The sequence below is a fragment of the Ceratosolen solmsi genome, unplaced genomic scaffold (genome assembly GCF_000503995.2).
Source record: "Ceratosolen solmsi marchali unplaced genomic scaffold, CerSol_1.0 scaffold2, whole genome shotgun sequence".
NCBI lineage: Eukaryota > Metazoa > Arthropoda > Insecta > Hymenoptera > Agaonidae > Ceratosolen > Ceratosolen solmsi.
In genome coordinates this window covers 4,263,136-4,286,098 of record NW_011948422.1, presented here as the reverse complement: position 1 = coordinate 4,286,098, position 22,963 = coordinate 4,263,136, and the positions used below count along the sequence as shown (strand labels likewise).

General features: G+C 31.9%; 2 protein-coding genes across 2 annotated transcripts; both read left to right on the top strand.

Annotated features, from left to right (window-relative positions):
* The first annotated feature begins 521 nt into the window (after positions 1–521).
* On the top strand, positions 522–7,397 carry LOC105362024 (leucine-rich repeat-containing protein 15). Its single transcript, XM_011499348.1, has 7 exons — positions 522–687; positions 892–1,042; positions 2,350–2,421; positions 2,486–2,629; positions 3,213–3,600; positions 5,502–5,761; positions 6,980–7,397. Exons 1-7 carry the CDS (start codon positions 522–524, stop codon positions 7,395–7,397), a joined length of 1,599 nt encoding a protein of 532 aa, XP_011497650.1.
* Positions 7,398–13,847: 6,450 nt separating this feature from the next.
* LOC105361831 (cysteine sulfinic acid decarboxylase) lies at positions 13,848–21,737 on the top strand. Its single transcript, XM_011499113.1, has 8 exons — positions 13,848–14,221; positions 16,177–16,361; positions 17,038–17,332; positions 19,900–20,088; positions 20,193–20,257; positions 20,647–20,836; positions 20,907–21,076; positions 21,440–21,737. The coding sequence occupies exons 1-8, from the start codon at positions 14,087–14,089 to the stop codon at positions 21,693–21,695; spliced, it is 1,485 nt and encodes a 494-aa protein (XP_011497415.1). The 5' UTR covers positions 13,848–14,086; the 3' UTR covers positions 21,696–21,737.
* Positions 21,738–22,963: the final 1,226 nt, after the last annotated feature.

Here is a 22,963-nt window from a genome sequence, read left to right as displayed (position 1 = left end):
ATTGAGGGGGCGTAATTGTTGAGATGGCGATATAATAATATGTATCTCTTGCCGTGACATGGAACTTTCATTACAATTCCAATTCGCTCATTCCTCTCAATAACATACTTCACTGCATATTCAGAGAGATCATCAACGCCGCATAACCCAACGTTTTTTTTCTTCTTTTTATTATTATTATTATTATTATTATTTTTTTTTTATAGTGTTTTGCATAAGGAGAGCAATGATGAATAATTAAGTTCGAGAAGCCATTGCATTTAAAGAGCAGGAATATACAGCGGCGTAACACTAAACAATTAAGCTGAGCACTAGCAAGGGCAATATTCAAGCAGACCAATGGCATTAGCATTGTCCAGCAATTGCATCCCTTGCATCCGTTTTAATATCGCCGGCTGTCTGTCGAATTAATAATGGACGCAGTTGTACGTAGCGTCTCCCCGGGCTCGGGCAGTCGTTAGTTTCATCTCGTTTCGCTGGCTTCGCGCAAAGCGGCCAAACAAGAGCTAAGGTAGAACACGATGCCGAAGATCGCATTGCTGTGCCTCGTCGCATTGTCAGGGGCGTGGGGCGGCCAGGGGGAGTCGTCCGATAACTCGTACGCGGTCGTCGACCGGACGCTGGTCGATGATCTGCAGAGCAGAGTCTCGAGTCTCGAGCGGAGGTTGAGGGCCATCGAGCAGCCAGGTACGGACGTAAGGGGCGCGCGGCGGCGGCGGCGACGGCGAGTCTCGAGCGGAGGTTGAGGGCCATCGAGCAGCCAGGTACGGACGTAAGGGGCGCGCGGCGGCGGCGGCGACGGCGGCGGCGGCGGCGGTGGTGGTGGCGCCGGTGGGGGGAGGGGAGGAGGGCAGTGGATTTTAAAAGGTTAAATTGGAATGGGCATTGCAGTTTGGCAGATTAGTGGTGCCAGCGAGAAGTGGGACGTGTGCGCAGAGGGTCCGTGCAAGTGTCGGATGGAAACCAAGTCCTTGTCTTGCTGTGGATTAGATCTGGCAGATCTGCCGGCCACTCAGCTGGTGCCCAAGGATGTTTTGAAATTGCAAGTTGCTGTCAGGAGCTTACGAGCTGATAATTCATTATATTGAGTATCGTGGCTGATGAGTCGACGCGCTGAAAGTATTCTCTGTATTATTATTCCGCCGGTTTGAAGGATATTCGTTAGGATATTCGTCCCGAGAATGGGATAACGGGACAATGGGATAATAAAATAAGCTATGGATTATAATTATTACTTTGGAAAACGAGTAGCTATTAAATTATTTGGTCATTCAAAATATTCTGGTGCTTTCACTGCTTTTAACAGTCGTAGATGAGAATACGATTTTATAACATAATAAAGAGCCATTTTCACCATTTACTAAATTTACCGATTCAGCCACGATTTTATAAATTTTGTAAGAAACGAGTATAGTTTTGTATGTCCTAAAATATATTAGAAAGTGCTCGAGCGAAGTTAGTGAAATGTATTTACATAATAATTTACCACAACTTGCAGTTTGCAATGATACTTATGTTCTTGCGATGAATAATAATCTTAGCATAATAACAAAAATCTAGTAAAAAAATTAATTTTGTCTTCATTTCACTCATAGTAAGCAGAATCGCAAGCACAAAGCACTACATAAATACAATTTAAACTCTTCCCTTATATATTTTCTTTCCCTTTAAGTTTTCCAGCATATTTTTAATATGACAAATTTATTGTAAAATATAAATAAATTATATTGTTACTTTATATACTTCGAAGAGTAGGCAATAAATATAAAAATAAAAATAAAAGTTAATTTTATTTTATAGTTACCTCCTATAATTATCAAACAAAAAAAAAATAAATAAATAAAATAAAATAAAATAAACTTTTTGTCATATTATAAGTAATGCAACCTAAATGATTTTTAATTATTTAATTGATATTTAATTGTAATTTATAAATATCAGTTTAAAATAATCTTAAGCATTTTATTTTATTCAATGATAGTTAATAATAAATCAATCGTGAACATTTTACTGGGTTTAATTTATTTATTAGTGCTGATAAATATATAATCTTTTGCATAATGCATTATAATATATATTGTTCGTTACTTGGAGGAGAAAAAATTATTAAAGAATTAATTTATTCTTTTAATTGCTTTTTCGCAAAATCACGAGCACGAAAGGTTGTAATTGATATATTAATTTCCTTATATATATTATACATACTGAAATAATATATTCTCAAAATACTTGCAGTATCGAGAATATAATTATTGGTAACTTGAAAGTCAACCTATTTGTAATAAATTAAGCATGGAGATTTATTTGAAAAAATAATATTAAAAAATCTAATTTTCATTATGTTATTAGAGACTTAAGTAATAACCAACTTACGGCTCTACATAAAGCAGCTTTTAATTATCTGAATCGATTGATTTACTTGTAAGTTCAAATTAAAATATATTATAATCATTGCGAATTGTCAATTTTTTCTTAATTCTTACAGAGATATCAATCACAATGCAATCGAACATTTACCGATTAGTTTATTTTATCAACTGCACAATGTAACCCACGTGAGACTGAGTAATAACCATCTGAGAGAACTGGATAAAAATCAGTTGATTCGCTTACGGAATTTGGAAATACTGTATGTTTTCAATTGATATGTGTTAAATGATATGTGACGAATTAAAATATTATTCACGAAATTGTTTATCCTTTGATACATTAATCGTAACTAAGGATAATTTAATTTGGCCAACTCAACTATTTTCAATTTATCTCTTGTTACTTTATATGAACACGCGCACACGCGCGCACACGCGCACGCACGCACGCACGCACGCACGCACGCACACACATATTACACTATAGCTATTTATACTAGTAGTTAAAAGTCATAAGATATTCAAAGAGGATTAAAGCTCGCTTATTAGAGATTAGAGAGTTAGAGTTAAAATAATACTTTTCAAATCTCGTATAAAATTTACGATATTCTGCGTAAAAGGAACAATTAGCTTACTAAATAAGGAATGAGATTGATTCAAACGATTATTTTCAGATAGCGTCACTCATTTGATTTAGTCCGTAAAATTAAGGAAGTAACTTAATAGAATTTAAATTTCAAACTAACGATTTTTAAAATCGAAGATCGATGAAAAAAAGATGAGCCATACGTATTGCTCGTCACATAAAAATATCTCGATCCTCGCTTCCTAAACTTCTTTCAGCGATCTATCCTCAAATAAATTACGCAAGCTGCCTGAGAATCTGTTCAGCTTTAATACTGCCCTGGCGATCTTGGACCTCTCCGCAAATCGGATTTCTACCTTGGCTTCCGCAGCCTTCGATGGCCTAAGGACTCTAGACGAGCTGCTCTTGTCGAGAAATCAGTTGAACAACTTACCCGACGACGCTTTTACTGGCCTCTTCAACTTACAGCGACTCAGCCTCGAGGAAAATCAGCTGAGCGAATTACCCCCGGGTATATTCGCGGCCCTGAATTCACTGAGGGAGTTAAACTTGCGCAATAATCGCCTACAGAGTTTGCCCAGTAATTTGCTGGCGCCGCTCGCTCGACTCCAACTGCTCGACCTCTCGAGCAATAAGATTACACACGTTTGTATATTATTATATGCCAGTTGTGCCTTTATTTTAATCACGATGATTCCAGTCATTCTTAATTTCATGATAATTAATCGTCAATGATGCTCGAAAAAGTCATTATACATCTATTACATCCGTTTTCTTAATTGAGTATTCATGATAAGATGATAAGATGAAATTCACAATCTGGCATTCGGCGATTCTTATTTTGTTTGTTGGTGATATATAGCCATACGGAGCGGAGAGATTGGCGGATAATTAAAAATTCTGGTATTTTGTAGATTTTTTGGAATTGGCGAGCCATTTCATTATTTGCATTTGACAAGAGAATACGTTATTATTAATGTGGCTTACTTTGTTTCGTCATGATCGGCTCATAAGATTAATTTAATATAAGAAGATACATTATTTAGAAAATCATAAGCCAATTATTTGTTAAACGCGATTCGAAATATATAATTTTAATCATTTGTTATAATTTTAAAATCCATTAATGATGGATAATCTGTTTTTTTTCTTTTTTTTTTTTTTTTTTGCTTTTGAGAACAGAAAACATTTTTAAAATGTCGATTTTTACAATAAAATCTAATGTAAGAACATAAGAAAACTTACTCGATTTATTTTAAAATTTTCTTTAAATTTATTATGATTATGCCGCATAAAAAGATAATTCCTACACACCATTTCCTTTGCGTACACATAGAGATTTTTGCAATTTAAATAAATGCCCACCAAAAAACTATTAATTACACACTAAATGATACACTCAATGAAATAAAAACGTAATTAAAATTGATAATGAGAATATGATATTTATTCATATTTATTCATTTGAAACAAATAAATTTCATCTCACAGTATTTTTATTTTTATTAGATATTTAAATTCAATTTAGACGTAACTGTAAAAGCATCCAAAGCTCGTTCTAGAATAGAAACAGAATTATTATGAAATGGGTAATAAGAGGTCGCAATTTTCAAGCGAAACCAGAGATTTTCATTTTTAAACACTTTTAAAAGCATGTGAAATTTCAAGCTGTATAATGGTAATATTATTAAACTATAATGTTAATAACTATTAATTTTCTCGAAATATAATTAATGGATATAATTATACTATACTATAATATTATCAATTATTTTATCAATTAGAAAATTAATGATAGAATTGAGAATAGAATTTCACTTTTAATGAACTGTTAGAAAGACCGTTATTCTCAAACATTGAAAAGTCTTTGTAGAAAATAAATTTACATTATTAAAATATAATGTCGAATTTTGATTTGCATCTATGATTTCTTCATAGGATAGTATATACATAGCAGTTTTTGTTGTTGTTGTTGTTGTTGTTGTTGTTGTTGTTGTTGTTGCTGTTATTATAATACTAATTAATTTTTTATTATACATACCGAAGTGCAAAATCTTTTCAATCTCTTATGTACATTACATTGTTTAATAAATTGCCATTAAATAATTAGATTATCTGCATAAATTAATTTATGCATTGCAGTCGTGGGTTAATTTAAATCTTACCATTTCTAAAATTACAATATTTTTTTTTTTTTTCATTCTAAATTATCATGCGAAAACAGACAAGTAGCTGCGCTTTATAGACTATTAAGTCTATTATATTTGCATAATAGAATAGAATTTATAAATTATACGTTCACCCGACACTTTAGATTATCTGCAGTATTTTTACAGAAATTTAATGATTATTTACGATGACTCGTATGTATCGTTGGCTTATCACTAAATAATCCAATCTTCTCCATCATTTTTTCATTCTTTCTCACTTTGTTTTTTTATATCGATGCTAGCTCTTAATCATTTTAAACGAGGCTGCAACGACAGCATCAATTGTTCAAATAAATTAAATGTGGAATAAAAATATTTCCCTCCGCCTCATTACAGATAAGTCCAATGGCTTTTCATGGTCTCGAGTCATTAAGGGAGCTCGTACTTGGCCATAATTGCTTGAAAAAATTCAGTCGCGGAGTTTTCCAGCCACTGGGTTCGCTCGAGCGCCTCGTCCTTCATGCCAACGGTTTACAGCTACTCGAAGCCGAAGATCTCGCTGGCTTGGGAAATCTTACGACCCTATTCGTACACTCGAACCACCTGCGGCTTGTACATCCTGCTTCCTTCAGGGACACACCGCGTCTGCGCAAGCTGTGAGTAACAACAGGACATTCATTGCTCTCACCGTCAGCTTTTTTCCGGCAATCTCTCCTCCTCCCCCTGCCCCCTCACTCTCACTCACTCTCACTCTCACTCTCTCTCTCTTTCGTTACTCCTGCACACCATTCGAAACTCTAAACCTTCTTTTTATAATTATCACGCGAGGCCCATTATACTCTTTAAACGTACACACTCGCCTATACCTCTATTGTTGAACTTTATAGGAAATTACAATAATTATTTGGCAAAATGCCTTTTTGTTTCTTTGGTGGTTATTTCCATTAATTTGACCAATCGTATAATTATGGCGCTCGAGAATAATTTATAGCAATCGTTCTATAACGACAATGTTACCAAGAAGAGTAATTTGTGCAATTAACATTTTGTTCGGATTTTCTTGGGGATATTTCTATATGTTCATAAATTTTTCACGCGCTTTAAATTCTCTAGCAATGGAATAATGGTTAATTAATTCCATTAATTGAATATGAATTCTTGATACTGCAAAATGTGGAAAGCTTTATGAATTTTTCGTTAAGCTCTTTCGACTCTGTGCCGTTTAGTCATAAAGTGAATTTATATAATTCACTTGTTAGTCCTTAAATATATAAAATTTCAATATTTATTGAATTTATTGAACAGAATAAATGTTTCGTTCCAATTAACTTCCTTTTTGTGCAACGTGAATTTGTAATATTTTATTTCATGTAATTATATACAATTACTTTCTATTATATGTAACATTTTTCAAATAAATAATTATTATCATATTTGAACATTCCATTTTTTATTTATTTATTTATTTATTTATTTATTTATTTATTTATTTATTTATTTTTTTTAATCAAAATCATTTATATCAGAGCTTTACACGTATGTCTAATTCTCTCTTAATTCGAATTTCTTATACAAATTTCGATAATTTGTCAACGTTGACCTTCAGACATCCTCGTTTCGAATTTTATTTCAATCTATTACAACAATCGTTCGAATTTTCCTAAGACTTTTTCTTCATGCTTCTTTTCCTACTTGTAAAATTTTCCATTTCCTTAATACCGAATGGAGAACCATGTACACTAAGATTAAAATTTGAAATAATCAACCAATCGAAAGTCAAATCTCGACAAATGAACGAAAACAAAACGAAAACAAAACGAAAGAAAAGAACAAAACAATGTCGGAAATAAATAAATTCGAACAATAATGCCCAGCCAACTGGAGAGCAACTTCCTGAATCACCTCCCGAAAGGCCTATTCGATCGAACGGCCAACCTGTCGCAGCTGCGCTTATCGCGCAATCCCTGGCACTGCGACTGCGCCTCCTCCTACCTCAGCGGATGGCTGCGCAAGCGATATCAGCAGCATCTGCGCGCCGATAACGGCGACGACAACAACGATACGACGACAGCTACGAACTCGAGGGAGTGGGAGTTGGACGCCGGGGCCGTGTGCAAGACTCCGGGGATCCTCGGCGGCAAGCCGCTCGCGATGTTGACGTATCGCGAACTTTGCGACGGCCAGTGGGCCTCGATGAAGGGCCTCACGCCCAGGCTCCCCTTGCCCCACGAGCTCGTCAACAGACGCGGGCCCTTGGATGTTAGTATTTCATGGCCGAGTGTCACTGATTAAGGGCTGGGAAAAGCGTTTGGCGAGCTTGCGCGCAATCAGACCGACAGACGTAACATTCGACAGCTGAGCTTAATAAATACGCTTTAATAAAATGCTGAACTTTGATAAGGTCGTAATTAACGTATGTACCGATATTATATGCCCTCTCGAGCTTCATGGTACGCAAGTACTGGATAAGTCAAAATAATTATCATTAGCTCATGGCGTATTGGCTTGGCCTGAATTATCATTCTTAGTTATCACTTTTCCGAGTATTCGGAGTGAATTACATAGGCTCCGTGCATTCGTGTGCTTGTGTGTGCTTGCGATTGGTCGTCCGCAGGCAAATCTGTGGCCCAATAATGAACCTCGAACTCTTAAATGTCTGTAGTCGCTTACGACGCTTACATTTAAATTTGTAAAGTAGTTAATATTTGTAAATTCTTTGTATTTGTGTGCTTTGTAAACTTATTACATTCTTGTAACGCCTTGAGGTAATGTTAAAGGAAAAATTTACTTATTTTGAACTATATTTATTATTATTTTAAGAATTGTATTTTAAAGGCACACATTGTCATACAAATTGGTTAAAAATTAAATTTGACATTTCGTTTAATGAGAAGAAAACTTAAAAAAGAAAATCCTATTAATTTTTAAAGTTAATACTGACTTTATGAAGTAATAATAATTGAATGTAAATCTGTTCTCAGGTGTATTTGCACAAATGTAGATATATTATAACATACTAAAGCTACATATTCCAAATTAAACGTTGAGAGAAATTTCAATTTGTTACCTTAGCTACATTAATATATAAATTTTGAAATATTTATACAATTGTCAAGTTTCATGACTCGTACAATCTGATTAATTTACAGAATATTTATATCACTTTGAAGTACGTTTTATTTCTGGTTTAACATAAGTACGATTGTAATAAGTGCTTTTATATATCAATGTTTATCTGCTTTTACCTAAATTTATTATTTATAATATTTTTTTCACGCTTAATCTTTCGTTTAATAATAAATATAACTTTATTGCAATACAGTATACAACTACGGATACACCGAACAGAAAATTTGTAGTAATAGCAGTTTCAATTATTATAAAAAAAATCTCAGACTTCATATGAATATAATTTATATTTTTATTTTAATCACTGTACTTGTTATTCATATTAACATTCTAATTAGAATTTTTAATTTTCCATTTTTTTTTTTTTTTTTTTTTTTAGATAGAACAATGCCATGCATTCTTTATACTTTTATGACCAAACACTATAACTAAACTCCGAATCCATTTGAAATTTAATTTTGCTACTGCAAACTGAATATTATTTTTTTAATTGATTATATATATTAGAGATTATAAATATTTTGTACTATTATGAATAAGTATTAAAGTATTTTATTTATATTTACGCAAATCAAATGGTTTCGATTGAAAAAAATAGCGATATCATTTTTAGAATTAATTAAGAATTATTTTTCTATTGTTAATGTGCATCACAACGTTATTTTTTCTGCATTTTTTTAGATTTAACATTCTGAGTTTAATAAAACTACTTTTTTTTTTATTGTTACAGGTTGAAAATATTCCAGTATTATAATCTATAACACAATGAAAATAAATCACGCCATGTCTGTGAGAGCCATAGGTTTAATTAAATGAAAAAATTTTAATTCATTCTAAAACAAGTAAAAGTAATTACGTATTGTAATTAATAATTTTGCAATTAAGTATGTAAAATTAAATTTACCAGTTAATTTCTAACAAAATAAAGAAAATGCTTTGTTCCAATTAATTTATATATAACCATGTAAAGTACATAAAAGATTAATTTTATGGCGCTAATTTATTGAAAAAAATAAAAATACACTAAAGTAAATTGATTTTTATTATTATCATATTATTTTTAAAACTGATACAATAAATAATTTTGAAATATCAAATGTTTCATTATTCATTTAATGGGAAATTTAAAAAGGCAATTTATGAAAAATAATTTGACCATTAATTGTGAATTATCTTAATTAAGAATTCCTAATTTGAGCAATTGATCTCAATAAGTTAAATTAGTTATAATTATTCAATCATTTCTATTATGACAGTGAATTTCTCCTTCTTTTTGAATTCCATATCATCATTATGCAAACACAATTACATCTTATATCATTTAAATATTAAAATTAATTTCTAATTAGTGCCCATTAAATATATACATATACACACACACACACACATATATATATATATATATATATATATATATTTAAATATGATTGTGTTATAAGAAATAAAAATATTTATTATATATGAGAATATAATTACATGTTCTTGATACATTTAAAAAAATAAAAGGAAATTTTTGATAAAAATTTAAACATTTGAAAAAGTAATAAAATACACATTTGTGATTATATTGAACGAGCAGTCAAATATTTCTTTTTATCATTTGTTTCATAAATAAACTTATAAATTTTTAATTAATGAAAAATGTTATCATTTGCGAACATGTGATGGTTTAAATTGAAACATAAAATTTAAATGAAAATAGTTGCAAGAACATTAAAACAAAAATTAAAATCAATATTTACATTTTAAAATGTTATTAATCATTGTAGTCTCTATATATGATGAGTAAAAACGTTATTATTTAATTTTTAATTTTGAACATAATGTCATTCAATTTAACATTATACTATTCGTGTTAAATTTGCATATGTATTCAGTTGTTTTCTTTCCATCTCTGTTAAATGTGAGATTTGTATATTAAAATCTATTGAAGATAAGCAATTGCTCTTATTATTTAAAGTTTCTATCCTTATTTTTTTAACCTTTATACATTTGCCTTTATTCTTCCAATGATGAAAACTTAATGCATATATTATATAAATAGAGTTCCTTTTATCTCTCATTGTTCTTAATTATTAATATCAGTATTTCTCTTTTATTTTCTCTAGTTTCAATGTTGTATTATTCACTTTTCTTTTACATTACATACTTGTTGAAAATTGACACATGTTCTATTCTATTCACTTAATATATAAAGTTTTTTAATTAATTTATATAAGGAATGATTAAAAAAAAAAAAAAAATAATAATAATAATAATAAATAAATAAACAAAATAATCAAATTAAATTTATAAATTTATAAGAAACCAACAAAGATAAACATAAGACCAATAAGCTTTAATTATTTAAAAGTGATCAATACTAATTGCTTGTAATCTTATATTTTTAACAAAATATACTTTGCCTTTTTTCTCTTTCTTATATTCAACAGTTTATAAAGTTGCTACAGTAGAATTAATTATGAAATTTGTATGAAAACTTTTTGACGAAACGTTACAACATACATTTGCAAGTTAAAATTTTTAAAGATATTTAATTAAATGGTATTACATGCTTATTTTGCATTTTCGGAATATGTCTGTAAAATTTTTTGTAATATTTATAGGTCTAATAATGAATATAAAAATATAAAATCTACGTCAAAAATATGGAAGAGTGGATATAAATTTTAAATCAATTTTCATTTATCATAATCTGTATTAATAGGCTTCTATTTAGTGTTAGAAAACTCACTATTCTATAAATATATTTAAAATATTCAAATCCACATTTGATCACTGACCTTATCCTTAAAATAATAAATTTAGTAGGCCGATAGTTTTCTGACAATATCGGAAGATTATTTATATATCAATCAGTAGACATGCGTTTATCATTCTTCCAGGTCAAGGTTAGCTAAATAAAAAATATGATATTTTACAATATATATTATTTGAGACGATAAGACAACTTGCGCCAACAATATAAAGACACTAACTTAATTAATTTGACCAATTTTCGAAATTTTTAATCAAAGACTGACTTACACGCAGCGAAAATGTGACTGAGCAAAGATCCATTATTATCGCAATATCGCACTCGTTAATCGCTGAATGAAGGTCTTGATTATGCATTGTGTACAGAGCGAATAAACTGATTAATAATAGCTAATCGAAATACAATGAAAACAAAGAAGGGACGACGCTGTAATAAACAGATGGCAAGTGCATGGAGTATCAGAAATAGATAACGCAATAGATGAAAGGACTGATTTCGCTCTTCACGGCAGGACATTAATATGCAGACGGCAAACTTCGTGGTGATTGGCTGAGTAACATTACGATTAGTTACTCAGTATAGTTCATTCATCAGTTAAGTGAAATTTACGTTTGTTTCATCCGCACGATATTTCAATAAATCTGGTGAGTAAGTATGTTTTTGTTCCGTTTTCCTTTTTAACTGCACGCAATGCATTAAAATCCAGTTAGAAGAAATCAATGTAATGCAGTTTCTGGAAATTGCGATTTCCAGGACTGACGACGATAAAGTAAAATTACTCTATTTGTAATAAAATACTATGTAACTAACACATTAGAAAAAATAACAAACACCTTTATTAAGAAATTATATATCCTAAATATACTAGCATCTATACTTCAGATAAGTTGTATAAATAAAGTATAAATAACTTATTGATTATAAGAGAAAGTAGATTTTATGCTTTTTAATTATCACTGTTTAGTATACTGGATCGGTCCTAAAACGACATTGAACAATTTAAAGTACTTTTTTATACCATTTTCTAAATATATCTTACTACTTTGATATATACTTAATTATACAACTTTAAATTAAGATATTTTTTAATAAAAAAAAAAAAAAAAAAAAAAAAAAAAAAATAATAATAATAATAATAATAATAGCTCCACATTATTATTAATTACTAATTATATGCAAGCAAATAATTCAATAAATCTACAAGCCACTTTAGTTTTCTATATTGTACAATTAAGAATGAATACACTTCAATACACATTTTCAATCCTAGAAGCTAATAATGAGTAAGATATTGTTAAACTATCATTGCAAAGTATTTGTGGGAACTATGTGTTGGAAAAGAATAGCCATGTTTGACAAAACATCCCCCTAGTTGTAAGCATTAAATTATTTATGCAAAACTTTATACCGATTGATAATAAGGACAGACGACGAGAAAAATGTACAATAACTTTTCAATACTTTGAAAGTATGATCTTAAAAAAAAAAAAAAAATTCCATTGTGTTATACCATATTTACAATTACGACACATAAATACATTCGTTTCTATTACAATTTTCTTAAAATGAAATTGCCAACTAAAATTAACATTGAAAAATAATTAGTTTAAATTATTCATGTATATTAAATAGTTATCAATTTCAAATAAATTTAAAAACAATATATATATATATATATATATATATATAAATAAATTTATTGAGCCTGTATATGTCCTTGTACGTATAATATACATATTGAAAATAATAGATAATTTATTTGCTCCGAGAATTATTGCTCCGAGGGAGCACTACAAAATATTTTTAAATTCACTTATTAAATATAATTTCATGGCTTATAATTTATAAGCGATTGTATTTAACTAATAGTTAAATATAATTTTTGAAAATTACAATTCGAATAATTAATTAAAATATGATATCAAAATTTTCGATAAAGAAAGTTTTATAAAATTCATCCATAAATATTCTAAGTAATGAAGTAATTTAATAAATTTATTAGAAATAATATTTCACCGATCCTATCTAAATGGTCCAGTATTCAAAATTCATTGAATGATTTTTTATTAAAATTTAATTCGCTTATAAATGATTAACAAAGTGTGAATAAATCAAGGATTTGTAAAATAGTTGTATAGAACAGAAAATTCAAACATTAAATACCACTTTATATACGAGTTCATATTGAAAAAAAAATTGTAATTTTATCATCGTTCAACGTGTTTAGCTACATAGATATGCATTATGAACATTGATTCGATTTTTTCAAAAAGAAAGATTAAAGAAACAACTTCTATGATAAAAAGGTTTTTATTAACTACTTTCTTTTATGACCTTATTATATTTATTTATACAAAATAATGATAGTCAAATTTGAGGTGATTTGAGAGAGAGAGAGAGAGAGAGAGAGAGAGAGAGAGAGAGAAAATAAGAATAAAACAAACTCCTGAGAGGCATTATATATGTATTGATTCGTTGTCACTTCTGTCGAAACGAAACACTCGTGCGTAAAAGAGCTGCAATTTCCTTCCGAGCTCTCGGTTTTTAACTTTTATTACTCTTCTCATTCCGCGGATTCGTCAAGCATTTTAGCCGCAAAATAAGCCGAGACATCTGCCTCATGGGCCAATTGGCTTCAGCCGAGCTGAGACAAATTCATGCCCCCGACAATCCATACGTCAATCATTTATATCAATCGAATGAAATGTACGCGAGAACGGACCTGGCGTCACGCGAATGCATACCTCATACATCTTTCAGGTTCAGTTCTCTTTACCGTGACAGGACTACCAAGTCATCGGGAAATCCAAACGTAAGGTTTAAAGGCGGAGGAGAAGGAAAGGAAGGAATATCAATAGCCTAAGGGAATAATTTAGAAAGAGGAGTCTCGGCGTCGTGGCGTTGCGGTCCTCATGTATGGCCGTGACGACGAGAAGCAACGTTGGCGCGTGCCGGTGACGACGGACTTTTCCCTCTCGGCTGGCCGTTGATGCGGTGGGGGTCGGCCGGACTCGCAAGTACTCCGTAGCTTCGCTGGGAAATAAAGGCCCACGGCTCTCACTCTCTCTCTACGGCTGCGTGGGTAAACGGCGCGATGGCCGCTGGCCCGAGTGCCGTCGAGGCGAAGGGCGTCCTGCGCGACATCCTCGAGGCCCTTGCCGAGTGCGAGTTCTTCGATACGGGAGCCGAGCAGCCGATCGTGCGCTTCCTTCATCCAGCCGAGCTACAGGTGAGTTCCTTTGTTAAGGTTCGCGACATTTGCTCCCGTCCAACGGCTCCCACCTTTTTCCTCCTCGCTCGCTCGGGTCAGCGATCCACGAGGTTACAATGGCTTTATTTAAGGATTAATCGATTGCTGACCTTACTAGAGGATTAGCCCATTTCGCCGACTCCAACTCTCTTCGATCCACGACAATTAACATCCGCAGTTTAAGGGCAATTTCGATTTGTTATTTATGTAGTTAACGTGATGAATGCGCCGTTGCTTATTCAAATGTAAATGTGGATTACTCGCTTTAAAATTACCTTCATCTAGCTTGTCCAAAGTCCCCGTATTATACGGATAAAACATAATAATAGCTCATTCGGATATTAAAGTTCTACGTTTCATTAAAATGAAAGTTCCAAAAGTACTCTCGCCAATAAAATACTTAGGCAAAAAATGCATTATTTATTTTTTAATCTCCACTTGCAATTGATTAGTATGGAATGTAATTGTACCGTCTGATTAATGTATGAATGTATTTATCGTAAGGAGCGCCGTTGAAATACTTCTTAAATATTCTTTGCATAAGAAACTCTTTGCCGAATTACTTGTATCGTTGAATAATTTCACGCGCCAATGTGGTCTTTTTATTTATTTTTTTTGTTTTTTTTTTGAATTCTACACTCCTAGTACTGAAAAAAAAAATCAATTTAGGAACAATAACTTAGCAAATTATTATTAAATTATTGCTTAGAGTTATATTAAAAAAACAAACAAACAAACAAACAAACAAACAAACAAACAAACAAACAAAAAAGATCCAAAATTCAAGCATAAGCAGATATACTCATAAGTATTAAATTTCCATTTCTATTCATTGTAGTAGTTGGCAGTCTTGTAAAAATCACAGTCGTCGCCTTATCGAGAAAACTCTTTTACCATTTACGTAAACATAGTGCGCGCTATGTAAACTGGCTAACCCTGCTCCTCGATCTCGCTCTATCCCTTTCTTCTTCTTCCCACTCTCTTCTACCCACTCTTCCGTCCCCTCCCGCGACCCCTCCCCCTCACACACACACTGTCGCTCGCTCTTTTCGTTTCTTATAGAACAGGCGATATTGCAATACGTCAGTTACCATTACAACGATTCATCTTTTCATAATGTTATTTTAGTATTTATATATTATATTAGTATTCTATCTTTAATATGCTTCATCAATATTTGATGTGTGAATTACACAATTCTAAAATCATTCTGATGAATAGAATATTTCAAAGGCTTAATTGCCAATATCTCACTAAACGAATTTCAAATTAATTGACAAAGGGCATATTTATTTTTGTTAAATATGTCCATTCCGAACAAATAATTTAATAAATCTCTTACTTTGAAATGTTACTGTATACTTTTAATATTCAATTACTTTATAATATTAATAAGAACCTTTTAATGTAATATTTAATTCATACAAAAATACTTAAAATTTAAAGCATTTATATATGTATATATGAATAACTATAAAAATAATCACTGAAAACTCGTTTAGTAATAGTATAAATTCAGGCTTTATTTGTTTGTTTGATTGACAAAAATCGGTTGATAAATAACAATGTTTCTTTTAGAATTTAAAATATTTTGCCACATTTTTATGTGAATAATAAAATATAAAATAGTTGTATGTATGTAGTCCTTATTAAATTAAAATTTTAATATGCAAAAATCTTTAAAAACTAAGCTTTATGGATGAATAATTGAAAAGCCATTGAATTAGATATTATTATTTAATATTATTTACAAATTCCGTGCAACGAATTATATTATCATTTTTCGTCATTAGATCAAATGATATGTCATCGGTAAAATATTGTCGGTAGAAAATTCAACAACGACTGAAATGAAAAAAAATGAAAAAAATTGATCAGACGTAGCGATCGTCCGGTCAATCCTAAAACTGCGAATGCTTCTATTGATTTTATAGCGAGAATTTTCCGCACAATTGGGCGAGAATGGGGCTAATCAAGAGGAAATACATCAAATTGTACGGCAGATCGTCCAATACTCCGTGAGAACGTTCAGTCCGCACTTTCACAATCAGCTTTTTGCCGGCATCGACGTCTATGGCCTCGCTGGCGCTTGGCTCACCGAGGCACTAAATACAAGCCAGTAAATATATATTATACATTGTTTGGCACGAATTTGGATGTTTTTTTTTTTTTTTTTTTATCTACTATCTCACCACGTATACGAATGTCCGTACTCGTCCAAACACTTAAACACATAGAGTCACAGAGTCAAAGAGAGAGAGAGAGAGAGAGAGAGAGAGAGAGAGAGAGAGAGAGAGAGGCACCCACAGTCATTCGCGTGTAAAAGTGCGTAAACACTCGCGCATATGAGCTCGTTGAGAGTAGCGAGAGACTTTTCATCGCCATTGCAATGTAACTTTGAATTTAATTTATTTACTGCTGTACATGCAATTTGAATTTCACCATCCACGTGCAAACTGTACATTCGAAATCTCCTTTAGTAAAAATACTCGGGTAATACAATTTTACATTATATCATTCGCATCCTTATTAATAACGGGCTTTGTATCATAATCGACATCTAATTGAAATCAACCATCAATAAGACGATGATACACGTTGTCTCAATAACGATATCAAGGTCCTTTATTAATAAGGATTTATAAGCTTTGTATCATTATTATAGGCAATAATTAACGTTGGAAAACAAATTTGCCTCCTTGCGCTCTCTTACATTGTGGAGCGTCCGAGCGCCGCAACTTGACGCTGCCAATTAAGTCGACAATTGGCAAAATGGCATTTAATTGTTACGACAGGTACACGTACGAGGTGGCGCCTGTCTTTACGCTCCTGGAGCGCGAGGTACTCGCCCAGTCCCTGGCACTGGTCGGCTATCCCCCGATGCCCGAGGCCGACGGCATCGTCTCACCAGGAGGCAGCCTCTCCAACATGTACGGCATTGTCCTCGCCCGCTACCACTACTTCCCAGAGGTCAAGAGCAAGGGCCTGAACGGGCTGCCGACCCTCGGCCTCCTTACAAGCGAGGACGGCCACTATTCCATCACGAAAGGCGCGCACTGGCTCGGTATCGGCACCGACAACATCTTCAAGGTGCGCTCGCTATTCGCTTTGCCAAGATTTGACGGATCCAGAATGGCTAAGCTGCTTTCCCTCTTTTCCTCGCTTTCTTCATTTAAGTAGAGCGTGACCGGGCAATATTGTCGACGCGCCGCGATGTCTGCGGGAAGGAGAGCGATTAAATCGACGATTACTTTACGCCGATGGCTAAGGCCACTTTATACCCCTTACTTTATACCCTTTTAATCGCCGTTACCAAACTTTTGCTTAATCGAGCCAATTCGAGACTTTCTCGATAAAATACCAGAATAATACTTCACATACGTACTAATAAAGTATTAAGTGCCAGTGATTGTTCAACTCTTATAGATTCTCTTTAGTTCAGCGAGTTTGACATTGATCGATTAATTTGTTTTACAATAATATCTGCCGTTAATGCGCCGAGTTTCGTTATAATGTCGATCGTCGCGAGTTTAAAATTAATATTATCCTATACTATCCAAATTCATTTTCTACATAAAATAACGACATTACCTTTCATGAAAGAATTTCATGAAATTTATCCTCCGTAGCCAATATACATTCGATATTTTAAATAAAATTAAATACGAATAAGCGTCTTGAAATACAAATTCTTGAGATTATTCGTAAAATATTCTTAAAATACGAATATTTACAAAATCACTTAACATACAAGATAATTTAATTTCCTCATATAAATACATAATAGAGATATAATATTACATAAAATTCGTTTAATTTGTCGTATGTTACTTAGGAAAATTTGACGTTACATTGCTCACCATATAACCATTATTTCCCCCTTCCCCCTTGACATTACTTTTACGAACTGTTTGCTATACAATATCTTTACATTTGAACAACGATCGTTCCGATTTTGCATTTTAATTATTGTCTTACGAACAAGATTTTGATGAAATTACGTCGGGAAATTTACATAAAATATTTGTTCAGAAAGCATAAAACATTGACGTAATTGTATAAGGGCTAATTCGCTATTAATAATAATTCGTTGTTAATAATAATATTAAATTATTCAGTTTAATTTTAAAACAAATATAATAGAATATAGCTTTGAATATATTCTTTTCTATTTTAAATCAAAGAAAATTAATCTCCAAACCGAACAAGTTTTTAATATATATATTTCGTTTTACGTCCGTTAAAACGGACATGAAAAGTCTACGATAACATGTTTGAAGATACGAGACTAAGCCAGGATAGTCACATAATCCTTTATATTTTACAAGTTATTATTATATGCTTGACAAATATTCCTTTCGTACACTGAGGGATCGTCGAGGCACTGAAAGTATCTATGATATTAAATAACAATTGCTTTGTTAAAGAAGATTTGTTTCTGTATTGTAAAAAAGAAAACATTTTTTTTTTTTGCCAATAGCTTTATTCACAAAATGTATTTGCAATTGCATTTGAAACAGCTCTGTTTGATTAAAATATTTTTCAACTAGAAAAAATGATAATGAACTATAATGTATATTACATAAAGTATAATTAATTATTAACTAATAATAATTGTAGGGGTAAAAATGCTATTTGAAGCAAAATCTTTGCATACGTATTTATATGAAAATGCCAATGTATTTAAAAGAAAATCTTTGATAAATAAAACCAAATAGGCAATCTTAGATAAAGTTCTGTATATGTATGTAAATTTTGAACTTGGACGTTTAAAATACTCGCTTAAAAATATATGAAAATGACGGCTTAAGTTAAATGAATATTGTAAAAGACAGAAAGGTATGGTTCGTTCAACTTATTAAAATTTACCGTATTATTGTTTAAATTTGTAAAAGAAAATGTAATACCATTACCATTGCCTGAAATATTATCCGTATTATGCATATGGATGCATGTACCAAGTCAACTATGATATTGTCATTACAACGTATTAAAATAGAATGGCAAAACAAAATAAGATTTATATTTTTGCACGAAAAACAGATATCAACTCGACGATCAAATTATTATATAAATATTACAACTCGATAGAATTGCAATAGTTTTTAATGGTGATTTAAAAAAAATTTTTTGCACTTTTTAAAAATTATACGACTTCATTATACGTCGTATACAAATGTTAGTAAATTAAAACTAACGAAGTGGAAAATGGATTAAAATAGAGATGTACAATATACTAAAATGCAATAATCTTTCGAAATAAAGATAAAATATTTATATAATCTGTCGATACACGCACACGCGCTCACACACACGCGCTCACACACACACACACACACACACACACACACACACAAAAATGTCTTATATAATAATATAAATTAGATGATAAAAATATCATAAATATATATATATATATATATATATATATATATATATATATCTGAATTAATTATGATAGTCTATAAAATGATATTCAAAATAACATTCAAATTCACAGAATTCACCATACAGATTTCAAAATGAAAGTGTTCTCATCTCTTATCTCCAGCCACATACGGCTTCTATGAATCATTATGGATTTAATAGGCTGGCTGACGACTAGCCTCATTACCGCAAATTATAAACGCGCAAAATAATTAAGCTCGTCGTTTCAGGTGAGATCCGATGAGCTCGGACGCATGGACGTGAACGACTTAAAATCCAAGATTGTGGAAGCGCGGAAGAGGGGGTGTGTACCATTTTTCGTGAATGCGACTGCTGGTACGACGGTTCTAGGGGCATTCGATCCGTTGGAGGAAATAGCGGCTATTTGTCGGGAGGAAAATATTTGGCTCCACGTTGATGTTTGTATCTGTTTATTAATCCGACAGGACATATCGATTATTAAATTTTTTTTTTTTTTTTTTTTTTTAAATGTACTCTAATTCGAACTCGATGAATTTAACAGGCTTGCTTGGGCGGCACACTTTTGCTATCGAACAATTATCGCAATCGCCTCGCAGGGATCGAACAGTAAGTACATTGATTGTATGTTTCTTTCGTTTTAATGCTAATGATAATGAAGCATTGGAGCTTCATAATCCATTAGATTATTCGGAATCGCCCGACTCTATTATAATCTCAATGACACTGTCAACTGCGATACTATAGAGACTAATCGATCGCGAATTAAGCGTACGATAACAAATTATGCCTCAAATATCATTAAAGTTAATTGCTTTTAATGCAAGAGCAACGGCATGATTGATAATACTGATTTTCATGTAAATATTTATTCCCCGGGGTATTATCCGCGATTGCCTCGCCGCCACTTGACCGATCGTCGCGTCCGATAATAATTGAAAATTAATTAGGCCGAAGACTGAGAAATATCGAACATTTATTATAAATGGCCATCGCAGGTCGAACTCCGTATCGTGGAATCCTCACAAAATGCTCGGGGCACCCTTCCAGTGTTCCTTTTTCCTTGTCAAGGGCAAGAATGCCCTGCACGAGGCGAATTGCGCCGGGGCCAAGTATCTTTTTCAGCAAGACAAGTTCTACGACGTGTCTTGGGACACGGGAGATAAGAGCGTCCAGTGCGGCAGGAAGGTAAGTTTGGGTGCTCCGCAAGCGCCACTCCAAGGTCTTTCTTTTACTTATCGGATTTTTTTCACTGCAGACAGACGCCTTGAAGTTATGGCTGATGTGGAAAGCTCGGGGCACCGCGGGATTACGGCACTCCGTCGACGTAGCTATGGAGGCAGCCGAGTACTTTTTCCAACTTGTTAAAAATCGTCCGGGATTCAGGATGGTACTTCCTAAGTATCAAGGATCCAATATCTGCTTCTGGTAATATATTAATAAATGCTTACATTCATTAGAAATTAATTATGCCATTACTGCGATAAATCTCTCCTGAGTATTGCAAATATAGAGGCTGAGGAGTAGTATAAAAAGTTGCTACATACAATATTGTTGCAATTTTATTCCAATTAGGAATTATATTACACATTTCTTACATGTAAATAGTATGCTTATAATTATTTATAATTATTAATATGATATTAATGGATATTAATACGCAACTTTTATTATTGCAAATAATTTCGAATAATCAATAATCCAAAACCAATTATGAGTTTGAATTTGTAATAATTGCGCCTTCTTTCTCTTAATCTACTCTGTCCAATATTATGTTTTGCTCTGTCGCAGGTACATACCGCCAAAAATGAGAGGTAAATTAGAAAACGAAGAGTGGCACAAAAAGCTGCATAAAATTGCGCCAGATATTAAGGAACGAATGATCATGAAAGGGACGCTGATGATCGGCTATACACCGATGGTTCACAAAGGATACGAGAACTTCTTTCGCATGGTTGTCAACTGCCAGCCTCCACCAACTCACGAGAATATGAACTACGTTATCGAACAAATTGAACACTTTGGCGAAGATCTTGGCGGCGACTGACGGAAAAGATCCGGTTTTGCTCTTGATCGTTCATCTTGGCATGTAATTTATAACCTGAACGTTCAACACATCCCGGCATTATAATTGAATTGCCGATCGAGTTGGAGATTCCGTGTCGTCGATTGCAATCGATAGTAATCATCTCACACGTTATCCCTTAAAAAAAATTATTTATATATTACATTTTGATGTACAAGCAAAGTGTAATAGAATAACTTTGTTGCCAGGTACATACGAAATTACGAAGGAATAAAAAATGCATAATATATACCGTATGACGAACTGTGTTATGTTCGTGCATTAACAATACTATTCAGCATTCAACAATTCAGCCATCGAGTGCACTTTCAATTATCGAATTTAATTTTATCCAATAATGATTTTCGAATGCGAATTTTAATACAATTTCAGCTCCCATATACAACAGTTTACTTTGTATTGGCAAACTAGTAAGTTAGCTTATTTAAGATAATAATAAAATTTTTCCCGTAAAATTATGAAAAATAGGACATAGGGTATTGTTATTATGTCAAATATTAGATTTAATAAAAGATTTAATAAAAGAAGAGATCGTTTCTACATCAATATTTTCAACACGATTCTCGTTCTGTATAATGGATTTAAGGGGCTGATATTTGTATTAATCTAATTGCTGTACATTTGTTTCATTAAATATTGATGTATTGATGCTTACTTATATTGTACTATTATTATGCGATATCTTGTTAATTGGATACATTTAATAGATATATTTTTTCTATTATTATATTAGTGATGTACTAATGAATAATTCTAGAACCAATAATGCATTAGCATTAATCCATACTTTTTAAATAATCAACATTGAAGTGAAAAAAAAATTATATATATATATATATATATATATATATATGTTATATATTTGTAATGTTTATTAAATATGTAAATAAAGTTAACTGTTGCCAATGTCAGATTTCTTTTATTTTCATACTTCTCATTTGAGAAATAACTAGTTCAACTATTATCAACAGTTATTGATTTGAACCTAACTACATCAGATCCAATTGCTCTGAGTAGTTTATCCTAAGATAAAATAACAAATATTGCTTCTCAAATTAGTGGAAATCTGTATATGAACAACTATTTATTGAAAATATAACTACAGATAATAATAAAAATCTATCAATAATATTGAAATAATTATATTCAAGTTTTTTTTTGTTTTTTTGTTTTTTTTTTGTTTTTTTTTTCTATTTAATATGATCCACAGAATAACAATATTTATATGA